The sequence below is a fragment of the Dendrobium catenatum genome, unplaced genomic scaffold (genome assembly GCF_001605985.2).
Source record: "Dendrobium catenatum unplaced genomic scaffold, ASM160598v2 original_scaffold_27042, whole genome shotgun sequence".
Classification (NCBI taxonomy): domain Eukaryota; kingdom Viridiplantae; phylum Streptophyta; class Magnoliopsida; order Asparagales; family Orchidaceae; genus Dendrobium; species Dendrobium catenatum.
Genome location: NW_021345501.1, coordinates 368,922 through 381,018, shown reverse-complemented (window position 1 = coordinate 381,018; position 12,097 = coordinate 368,922). Strand labels below are relative to the sequence as shown.

General features: G+C 37.5%; 3 protein-coding genes across 4 annotated transcripts in view; 1 reads left to right on the top strand and 2 right to left on the bottom strand.

The window, feature by feature from the left end:
- The window catches only part of LOC110112850, a 33,712-nt gene extending 30,637 nt beyond the window's left edge, over positions 1-3,075 (bottom strand). Inside the window, exons 1-3 of the mRNA XM_028691622.1 lie at positions 2,945-3,075; positions 2,806-2,824; positions 1,260-1,406 (exon numbers count right to left, since the gene is read on the bottom strand). Coding sequence (XP_028547455.1) covers positions 1,260-1,406; positions 2,806-2,824; positions 2,945-3,075 — 297 coding nt within the window. The remainder of the gene's footprint in view (positions 1-1,259; positions 1,407-2,805; positions 2,825-2,944) is intronic.
- LOC114578436 lies at positions 2,960-3,970 on the bottom strand. 2 transcript variants are annotated; one of them, XM_028691613.1, is made up of 2 exons: positions 3,939-3,970; positions 2,960-3,534 (listed from the first exon to the last, which is right to left on the bottom strand). In XM_028691613.1, exons 1-2 carry the CDS (start codon positions 3,953-3,955, stop codon positions 3,102-3,104), a joined length of 450 nt encoding a protein of 149 aa, XP_028547446.1. In that variant the 5' UTR covers positions 3,956-3,970; the 3' UTR covers positions 2,960-3,101. The 2 variants fall into 2 exon arrangements, 1 of the variants encoding a protein (XP_028547446.1); XR_003699462.1 differs by lacking the exon at positions 3,939-3,970 and adding an exon at positions 3,732-3,931 and having other exon boundaries at positions 3,372-3,534.
- A 4,430-nt stretch (positions 3,971-8,400) lies between these two features.
- On the top strand, positions 8,401-9,972 carry LOC110112833. The gene has a single exon (XM_020845179.1). The coding sequence runs from the start codon at positions 8,401-8,403 to the stop codon at positions 9,970-9,972; it is 1,572 nt and encodes a 523-aa protein (XP_020700838.1).
- Positions 9,973-12,097: the final 2,125 nt, after the last annotated feature.

Sequence of the window (12,097 nt, the reverse complement as noted above, 5' to 3'; positions counted from 1 at the left end):
GTGTAAATAATAATTAATGAGTAATTTGTACTTAACTTATTATTAAATTATAACACATTAATTTTTTTATTTTTAATTATAAATTTATTTTTTACGTTATAATTATCTTCTTCACATTTAAATCCTAACTACTATAATATGAAAAAATGTTACCAAATAGTTTTCTCAAAATTTAACAGGATTTAATATTTGGCATACCAAACAGTTTTCAGGATTTAACACATATCAGATTTACAGGATTTATTAAATCCCACTAAAGTTAAATCCCACTTCTTGCCAAACAGCCCCTCAGGGCCTTCTTGCCGCGGATTCTGGAATGGTACGGATATAACCGCAACCGACCTACGAGTAGAAATACTTTCTTTTTGAAATTTAAATTTATTAATTTTATTATACTTGTATTAAATTCACATAATAAAATTAATATTATAAATATTTTAAATTATATAAATCATTATTAAAATACAAAAATATTTTTAAATTTATTAATGTAAATATTATAATTATTAATATTTATCTGTATGTGCACAAAATGTATGTGAATAAAAATATATAAAATTTTTTATAAATAATATCATTTTATTTAAATTTTTTAAATAAATATTAAAAAAACTCAATTTATTTATAATAAAAATGTATTGTGCAAAATTAAAAAAATATAATAATAAAATAAAACTATCATGACTAAACAAATTTAATTTAAGTTGTCATCGATTCAATCTAAAAATCACACATATTTGAAATATTCTTGATCGTCTATGGCCTAAAAAAGCTAAGCAACAACCCAAAGAAATTCATCCTATACTAAATCAACAAACCGATTTCATATCATCATTGTCTTTTTAATCAATAGCTTTATCCTACCTTTTTTAGAAGCTTTTTTTTCACTACTAAATTTATTTTTTTCATTCCTATTTGCATAAAATATTTTGGAATAATGTACTCATTTTTCACCCATTAATTTTGTACACTAATTTTATTTATTTTCCAGTGGGTTCATACTTGAGCCTCTCCCATTATGTTCTACAAGGAAAAAAAAAGATAAAAGAAAATTTCATTCCTCTTAGATTATATCCTGAATAACAATGGAATTTCTGAGCCGAGATTGAGTCATCATATTTTGAGGAGTCTGATATATGTTCTGAAGCTCCAATTCTGCAATTGAATTTCTCTTGCATGATAGTGAACTCCTGTATGAATCAATGGGTCATAATTATAATAAGGAAATAATATACTCATGTATAACCATCATTCAATACCTTAGTAACACTATCAATCTTTTCCGTCGTTTTCATCTTTATCTCTCTTGCAAGAATCTCCGTAACTTCTTCTACGAGAATTAATTCCATCATTTTCATCTTTATCTCTCTCTCTCTTACAAGAATATCCACAACTTCTTCTGCAATCTAGCAGAATTATCCATAAAGTATCATACAACTGAAACAAAAGTTTGAAATGCTTCAATTATCTATGTTTTGTAAGTGTCCAATTAAATGTCTGAGCGTGTATCTTTTTACAAAAATTATATTCTCGTATGAACCAGCCTTTATTATAAAAATTCTAAGCTCGTATGAACCAGCCTTTATTATAAAAATTCTAAGCCTCTTGGCATTTATATATGCAATATTCTTTGTATTGATGTATCCAACAATGTCAATGAGAAACCACATCAACAGTCAAATATGCTCACAATACAAAGAAATTCTAAAATCAAAGAAATTGATGAGTATAATGGCTTACATTGCTTGCATTGATTAGATAGTCTCCACAGAATTGAACACCTTTTGTACACAACGATAGACAAATTTATTCCACTCTGGAGAAATTCAGCAAAACACCATATTCATGGATGATAGACCGATAATGCTTCTTATTGAATCTTATATTACCAATTGTTTCGGGCTTTTTGAACCATTCCATTGATTAAAAAATTACAAGATCTTTAGAAGAACCACCCATAAAAGTTGATAAAGAAATTACTGTACCGTTGAGGCCAACTGTCAATAAAACTCGATTCAAACTCTCTGGCATATGTCATTGAGATTTACGGCTTGCATGAAACTACTGTACCATTAAGGTACGCTGTCAATAAAGCACGCTATGTTGAATCCATGAGGATAAACCAAGCAATATCCACGGCGTCACATATCAATCTATAAAAAATAAAATATAAAATATATAGCAAATCTTAGTACATGGTAACTATGAGATTCTTTCACTTTGTCTATGTTAATTTTGATCATATATTTCATTAAAAAAATAAATGTTTTAGAAAATGAAAGTAAATACATAATCTCAAAAAAGTCTGAATAATAATTTTATTTTTTAAAACTTTAATATATCATAATAAAAAATTCTGGCTCTGCCACTAATTCCAAAAGTGATGACATTCGAATTAGAGACTTCAAAATACTCTAATTTAGGAGGAAGCTATTTTCACTCGCTCTAAAACTGCCTCAATTTATCCTCCTCGCTTTGCTAATTCAAAAGAAAACAATAGACACTTAATTTCCATAATCAAGTAAGGTTAAATAAATAAATAATACAAATTGGTAGTGAATAAAATGTGGATCAAATTAAACACCAACGAACCAGGAAGAAATAGAAAAGCTTTATTAGGAGAGGTTGAATAAGAAATTTAGCAATCAAGATACTAATCTTGGAAGTCAGAGACTGGGATTGAACTGTTCCCATCTCCCAAACATCTGTGAATTCAACAATCACATAATGGACCAATTTAACAAAACTTTCTGGATATTATAATTTTGTTACACTACTAAGTAAATATATAATGTTATGCAGAACAATTAGAAACAAAGCGAAGCTGATCTCATGAAAACAATCAAAAGCACAATTCAAAATTATTAGAATTCTGTACAACTGAAATACCAAACATGAACGATAATGCAAAGAGTATCTAGCTTCCCATGATGTGATTTCTTACTTCTTAGGCCTAATCTCGATTCCCTGCACAATGAGGCCATTCTTCCAGTTCCCACCTTTGGCCAAAAATGACATAGCAACATCCCCATCATCCCCTTCTTCATTATAGAACTCCCCCAGCAAAATTTCCATCCACCCATCCTGCCTTGTTTGAGGTTTTAGAACCATTCCACGATCCCTCCGTGCTTGTTCATTTGGGTATGGCAATTGATCATGCTGAGGTTCATCGGCATCGTCGGGCACATCTGGTGCTCGACTGGTGGATCATTCAGAGGCTCCCGTAAATCTTCTTGGGGCTCTTGTGGTAAATTCGCATGATGTAAGATATTCAACATAATTCTAGGCCGACGCAAAATTGGCCGAAGCCTGGAAAATTCTTGTTCTTCCATCAAGCGAACCGAGAACTTTGAGACATGGGCTCCTATGGCGACCGACACCTCCTGCAAAGGAAACCTGAAGCCACTTGCACTATTTGATAATTTGAATATAAGATAAGCTGAATAGTTGGTCCGTTTGAAAAGCATCCTACAGTTAATCTTGCCTTGGATCTCCAACCAACAGACATTCAATAGCTCAGCAACTTCCAAAAACCTTGCAAAATAACACTCTTCTCAATCGCATATAAAAATTCAATAGCTACCACAGCACATCATAATATCAAACATTAAAGTTTTATAAAAAAAAATTGCAAAGAATCCAAAATAAAATTAGAGACTTAACAAGATCGCAATGACAATTGAAAACTTCTGCAAGGAAGCTTCAAGAGTTTAAAAAATGAAAATTATTACTTGTAAATAACCCGAGTCCTTGTTTGTAAAACCAGTTTTAGATATTAGAAAGGTAAGTTTGAGCAGAAAACAAGCAAACTCTAAAGAGCCATGGAAAAACTAGTCAGGATGGTCTTCTACAAATATCTGGAAGGTGCAACTCAAGAGCAGTTTCAACGAAAGAACTGTAAGCATTGCATAAATTCGGGTAGGGAGCAATATATATACATATATTGTAACCACATATCTGCATACTAGCGTATGTAACGTGAACAGAAATGGCCCATATTTCTAAAGCTGCTTTGATGATATGCAAGATTAATTAGATCTCCTTGGTGCTAAAAGTCGCATTATTTCCTCATAAAGTGATAAAGGATTGTAAGAGTTATCTTATCAATAAGGAGAAAAAGGCTTACTATAAATAAACCACATGTGAATAAAGCAATATAAAGCAACAAATTTAGCTAGTAGTAGAAGCCCAATGGAAAGCATCAAGCACAGCACAGCAACATGTCATTAAAACAATCAATGGAAAGATGATCCAAGTTTTTCAAATTATAGACAAAGAAAATAAATGAAAAAATTTCACTTTATAGCATTAAATACAAAATATTTGGCAACGCTGCTAACGATTTAAAAAACATGCCAAAATTTTTATTATGACCTTTTAAAAAAAACCCTTTTGTTAAAAATATTGGAAACTCTCATTATATTCCTACATCCTCAATCCCTGTCTCCTTCCACAACAAACCAGAGATTTTCAAGGGGGCTACGCAAGGCCACAAGATCTTTCATACCTTGTACAAAGAATACAAGGCATTTTGTACCAGTGCCTTTGCTGCCATTGCACAGAACTACAGGTATTTCCTTAATAGCAAAGAACACTACTAAGGGTTCATTTGGGACGGCTTTCTTACTACTTCTTAAAACAGTTTTTTAGATTAAAAAAAAATATATTTTTTTACTAGAAAACTACTTTAAGAAGTAGTAAGAAAGCCGTCCCAAACGATGCCTAAGATTGCGGTTTAATAAAAAGATTACACTAATCATATTTAGCTTGAACAAACTGGTAATTGAGCGTTAATGCTGCAACATAACAAGAACTGGGAAGCAATTTTGTAATATTAAGATTTCGGTCTACTATATGTAACTCAAACAAGTTGAGTTGTATGCAAAGTTTCAGCTTAATCCAAAAAGACAATAAGAAATACAACATTTGATATCATGAGACTATAATGATTCAAATGAAAACATGATAATAGATTAGGATAATACATACAAACTACATAGATACATCAACACATAGACACATAACCTTTCAACAAGATAGTTCTTTTTCAAATCTCTACAAATAGAATATATTCTAAAAATAAATTGATTCATCAACATTAGAAGATTAAAAAAAAACTAGCAAAGTAAACTAATAATACAGAAACAAGAAAAAGGAAACTGGGTTTGGGTATCCCAAAAAATGAGAAATACTAAATGATGAGGACATCAGATTTCGACACGTGTACCATCGCCGGAGACGCAGATCGACGGCTACAATCCAGAGCCTTTATTTCTGATTTACTTGTATTTTATTTATGCTTGTTTTTTTTTTTCTAGTTTGTACCTGTGGGCATTGAGTCACTTAATTAGCCCTGAGAGCCATTTGTGTCATTTTAGTTTTATTCTATCTTGGCCTATTTAAAGGAGGCCTCATGCATTATAATGGATGATGAATTATTGAATGAAAAAGAGTTGTTCTTGTTTGATCTCTGAGTGAGTTCATGAGAGGAGAAGCCCAAGGAGGGTGACTTGCAATATCTGTCAATTTTTGGAAGAGTTCAAGTGATGAGGTCATCGACAGACATTTTAGGCATGTTTATCGGCGAAGGAATCGTAGAACGACGGCTACGATCGGGAGTTTATATTTTTGATGTTGTCATGTATTTTTTATGTTATTTTATTTTATGTATCTTTTATTTCATGTATCTTTTATTTCATGTACTAGTGACGATTTCGCCCTTATGAAGGCGTAGTGTTTGTTGTAGCCAAATGGGCATGTGAGTCTTTTTTTTTCTTCTTTTCATGCTTTGAGATCTTTATAAAGGGATCTCCTCTTATTGTATGAGGGTAATGCTTGATTAATAAAATTCTGAGATTTGCCTTTGTCTCTTTCTTGCTTGAGAGCTTGAGAGAAAAAAGGAGCTATGGAGAGAGCTCCCACCGAATTACACCAACAGCCCACTACGGTGAGCTCTTGGTTATATTGTTTTGTTTCATATGTTTTCTCTTCCTGCGCCACTCCATTCCACTCAATCCTCGACACCCCCTCCTCTCTCTCTAATATTCTCTCTGCAGCCGACCCTGCCAAGAAAATTCCTCCTGAACCACCGATTTCCCTGCTTGAACCCGCCTTAACCCCTTCCTCCCTTGCCGCCAATACCGCAAAACTCCCTGCACCCGCCTCCCTTGCCGCCTGCTGTGCCACCGCTGGCCCACGCCAGCTCGCCACAGCCAGCAGGCCGGTCCGCCTCTTCCCTGGGGAGATCCCGCCGTCCAGTCTTTTCCTGGATTTTGAATTCTCACCAAAATTATTCATCATTTATTCTTTCCTAAAGTAACCCATTCTTTAGGGAATGATATTAATTGAATTAACTCATTTCGCATTTAAAATTCAAATTTTCAATCTCCCTAATTAAATAAAATCTGAAAGTTAAAATCAGATTTCCTATTTGATGCATGGGCCCACTAATTAAAGCCAAAACTTCCTCTTTTTCCCTTGCTATTGGCCGGCTCCTGCACACCTAGCCGTTTTCTCTCCTTTGCGCAAACCTCATCATCTACTAATACCCCCTTAATTTATCCCCTTAATAGGCTTGCCCCTTTTAATTGATTGAAGGAGATTTAAATGTTGGAAATAACCTCTCTTTTCAAAGCTAGGAAATTCTGAAAAATTCAAAAATTCAGATTTTTTCTCTTACTCCCTCCTCAAGGCCCTTGGCCGAACCCCTCCCTTGTTCCCTTCCCGCCTTGCCTCAATGTTGAATGGAGGATCCGGAGCTTGAGTGGGGGTAGTTTTCCACGCCGACGGGAGCATCGATATCCTACGCTCTCCTTGCATTCGACGTAGGAGTTTGAAGACGAAACGCCACAAATCGAAGAGTATTTGGAGCGAGTCAGTCCCGATCCTCGCAAGTATTTTCGACCGACAATTTCGTGCTACAGCTTGGACGATTCTATTGACGCCATCCGCCACCGAACCGTTCTCCGGTGAACACCTTTCTGCAAGCCAAAGTCTTTCGTCCCCTTCATCGTTAGTGGTGCTCTTCATCCTCGCATGGTTCTTTTCTCTTCTCCGCTAAAAAACCTAAGAGCCGAACTGACGAGAGAGAGAAGAGAAAGGGTACTCAAGGTGAACTTCTTTATTATTAATTGTGGGATTTTTGTTATGAGCATTTAAGTAGATCTTTTATTTTTGGGAGTGTTATGAATTGTTTGATTATCTCAAAGCAAATCTTCGCCTAAGCAAGTTAATTACCTAGAACGATTTAATCCTTTATTTTATTGGTAATAAAATTTGTTTTGACAACGCTTTGAATAATTTTCATGCTATTTTCCAAAAGCAATTCCTACATTGATTCACATCATTTGGTATCAGAGCATGGCTAGCATGCTTTGATCATGCTAGATGCATCCTAGGAGTCTCCTTTAGCTTGTCTTTAGTTGTTGCATGCATAGCATCATCTAAATTAGTTTTATTTGTTGTTTTCTTTTATTGTCCTGATATTCCTGCAGTAGAATTTTCATGTTACATGTTCATATTTAAGTGTTTAAGTGCAGCCATCTTTACATTCACTTTCATAATAGTCTAGGCCACTTAGACTTTTGCTGTCCTCTATTTTTTGCACTTAATTTAGCCCCTAGAGTGAGTTCTAGATAGTGTTAATTTGCTGTCTACTATTTCCTGCAACTGTTAAGCATCCGTTAGCGAGCCTAGAGTCATTGTTTAGGTGTTGGCAAGACCCCGGAACCTTACCAAAACACTTGGGTAACTTTTCCCTTTTCTGTGCTTGCTGCCCTAGACTTTCCAGCTGCTGTAGTTACATTTTCAGCAAGTTTTACAGTAGGTTTAGCTGCTGCCCTGGACTTAGAAAGTCTCACTAGTCACCCCAATCATCCAACCATGGATCCCACTCATATGCAAGCCACCTTGGACATGATTGTGAGTCAGTTGGGTTCAATGTCACAACAAATTAGGGACACCCAAACGAGTGTAGCGGAGCTCAAACGTCATACGGGGGAAAGACTAGACAACATCGAAAGGGCAGGACACTCGACCATCTATGCCCCATCTAGACCCCAATCAGCTTATGGCGAAGATGCCCGAACTGAATACGGACCTCCTAGAGACTACTACCGACCCACTCACCGACCCCATCAAGAACCGCTAGGCAGTGTTTAAAATTGCGTATTCGGGTATTGAGGCGTTTTTCATTCGTAAGGCGAGGCTGTAAGCCTCAAGGCGTTTTGAGGCGTAAGCCTCAAAATCAAAAGATTGCGTAAACATAAAATGATCAAATTTTTTATATACTAATGAGACAGTTACTTCAAATGGTATAACATTTCGGAAGAGAAGAAAGTTAGATTTGCTGAGATGAAGTTGACTGGTAGAGCCAACCAGTACTAGACGAACATCGAACACATGAGGGAGACTCGAGGAGAATACCCTATCGCTGATTGGGGAATAATGAAACAAGAGTTGAAACGGAAATATTTTCCCCCCTCATACTACCCTAGACTGCTAGATCGTTGGAATAGGTTAACTCAAAGAAGTAAAACTGTTAAGGAATACATATCAACCATTGATTATTTCTTGATTCGTTCTAACGGGGAAGAGACCACCACTCCTACACAACTCCTGTCAATGTTCAGAGCTGGATTGAGGGAAGATCTTAGGAATGAACTCTTTGCTAGAGGAGTAAGTACGTATGAAGCTGCCTGTAGTCTTGTGCTAGACTTGGAAGAGTCTAGGAGCCACGCCACTAGGACTCAAGACTCTAGACCCAGCCCCTTCAAGTCTTTTTCTAGCCAACCTTACAACAAACCCACTGGACCCTCGGGTAGTCGGCCTTCCCCTAGCCAAGCCCAACCTCGATCAGACAATAAAGGGAAAACACCTGAACGGGAGACACCCAAACCCACTGCCAGCACTAAGTGTTTTAGATGCCATAGGTACGGACACATTGCTTCTCAGTGCTCCAGCCCGTTTAAGGTCACAATAATTGAGGAAGTGACGGAGGAAGCGGATGAACCTGAAACTAACTTGGTCCACCATATGGACGACGATGAGGAATTTTTCGACGAGGAGGATACTGCTGTTGTTCACTGCCTCCAAAAAATGAACCGCTTGGATCTGCAAATTGTTAGGTGTGCCTTTTCCCAACCTAAACCTAGCGACGACTGGCAAAGAATCTCGATCTTCTACACTTTCACTAAAATAGGAGACAAAAATTGTAAGGTCATAATTGACAGTGGAAGTTGCATTAACGCTGTATCTTCTACTATGATCTCGAAGCTTCAATTGAGGACCACGCCACACCCGAACCCCTACAAAGTTGCTTGGATCAACTCAACCACCTTTGAGGTAAAAGATAGGAGTCTTGTTCCTATTGAGTTCGTTGGATACAAAGAGAAAATCTGGTGCGATATTTTGACGATGGATGTGGGTCAAATCATCCTTGGCCGCCCTTGGTTGTTCGACAATGATGTACACATTTATGGCCGATCAAACACCTGTGTGTTTGAATACGAGGGCAAGAAGATTAAGCTGTTACCCACTCAATCTAAGTCTACCAAGGAAGAAGTTAAGCCCAACTCTCTGAAACCCAACACGGGCATGAACTTGATAACTGCTAAGGACCTAGGTATGGAACTGGAGTCGGGAGCCCCTCTTTACGCGCTAGTAGCCCAGGAAGTAAGTGTAGATCAAGAAGAGCCAATCCCTGAGGAAGTAAAACCACTGTTGGAGACTTTTTCTGACGTCTTTCCTGAAGATTTGCCCAACCAACTGCCACCTCTACGGGACATTCAACATGCCATAGACCTAGTGCCTGGAGCGTCCTTACCAAACCTACCCCATTATCGAATGAACCCAACTGAACATGAGGAGCTCAAGAGACAAGTGGATGAGTTGTTACAACGAGGGTTCATTAAGGAGAGTCTTAGCCCGTGTGCAGTTCCTGCCCTTCTTACCCCTAAGAAGGATGGGACGTAGAGAATGTGCGTTGATAGCCGTGCTATCAACAAAATCACCGTCAAGTACCGCTTCCCAATCCCTCGGTTAGATGACATGTTGGACATGATGACCGGAGCCACGCTGTTTTTTAAGATCGATCTTAAGAACGGCTATCACCAAATTAGAATCCGCCCCGGGGACGAGTGGAAGACGGCATTTAAAACTAAAGATAGGTTATACGAGTGGAATGTAATGCCTTTTGGATTAAGCAACGCCCCAAGTACTTTCATGAGAATGATGACTCATATCCTTAGGCCTTTCCTTGGAAAGTTTGTTGTAGTATACTTTGATGATATTTTAATCTACAGTCATTCAGTGGAACAACATTTGAACCATCTAAGACAAGTTTGTGAGATTTTAAAAAGGTAACAGATGTATGCCAATCCCAAGAAGTGCTCTTTCCTCACAAATCAAGTGACATTCCTTGGATTTATCATATCTTCCCAGGGCATATCTGCTGACCCCGAAAAGGTGCGAGCTATAAATGAGTGGCCAAAACCCAAGAATATTAGAGATGTTAGGAGTTTCCACGGATTGACCACATTTTATCGGAGGTTTATTCGAAATTTTAGCACCATAGTAGCGCCAATAACAGACTGCCTAAAGAAAGGAGAGTTTCTTTGGACCATGGCTGCAACTAGAGCTTTCGAGGAGATTAAGAAGCGAATGATGGAAGCCCCTGTAATAAGATTACCTGATTTTTCTAAAGTTTTTGAGGTGACTTGTGATGCGTCGGGAATTGGTATAGGTGGAGTCCTGTCGCAAGAAGGACACCCAGTCGCTTACTTTAGTGAGAAACTGGATGACATTAGACAACGGTACTCCACCTACGACAAGGAATTTTACGCCATCATTCAATCCCTTAGGTATTGGCGTCACTACCTTCTACCACAAGAATTTGTTATCTTTTCGGATCATGAGGCTTTGCGGTACATTAATTCTCAAAAGAAACTCAATGCTCGGCATGGCCGTTTGGTTGAATTCCTGCAAGAATACACGTATACCATTAGACACAAAGCAGGATCTGAAAATAAGGCTGCTGATGCCTTAAGCCGTCGAATGATGATTACTAGGGAGATGACTACTGAAGTAATAGGTTTCGAACGACTCAAAGAAGACTACCCAGAATGCCCCGATTTTAGAGAAACCTATTCTGCACTTACCACTGGTGATGAACGAGTTATTGGAGATTTCGTGTTGGAAGATGAATATTTATTTAAATCACAAAAACTCTATATTCCCAAAACGTCACTACGAGAATTCCTTGTTTGGGAATTACATGCAGGAGGGTTAGCAGGTCACTTTGGTCAAGCCAAGACCATAGCTGCTTTAGAAAATCGATTCTTTTGGCCTAGTTTAAAGCATGACGTTAGTCGACTTCTTAGGAGATGCCACACCTACCAACTCGCTAAGCAACCCAAACATAATACGAGACTACACCCCCCTACCCGTACCTAATTGTCCATGGAAGGATGTGAGTATGGATTTTGTTCTTGGTTTACCAAAGACTGTAAGAAAGCATGATTCGATTTGTGTAGTTGTTGACCGTTTTTCTAAGATGGCCCATTTCCTCCCTTGCACTAAGACTTTTGACGCCTCCCGCATTGCTAAACTCTATTTTGATGAGATTGTTAGACTACATGGATTACCCAAAACCATCGTTTCCGATAGGGATGTCAATTTTACTAGCTACTTTTGGAAAACCTTATGGCACAAAATGGGCACAAAACTCCAGTTTTCCACAGCCTTCCACCCCCAAACCGATGGACAAACGGAAGTGGTTAATAGGAGTTTAGGAAATCTTCTAAGGACTTTGGTAGGGGAGAATATACGAGATTGGGATTCCAAGCTTCCTATTGCTGAATTTTCTTACAACAACTCCGTCAATAGAACGCTGAAATCGTGTATGGATACCTACCCCGACAACCCATAGACTTGCTTCCCATGAGTCCTAGGTTTAGAGTGTCAGAGTCAGCATCTGCATTTGCATCCCACATACAGGAATTGCATAAAGAAATTAAAATGAAAATTGAACAAAGCAACGCCAATTACAAATTAATTGCTGATCAAAAGAAAAGGTTTAAAGAATTCGAGGTCGGAGACT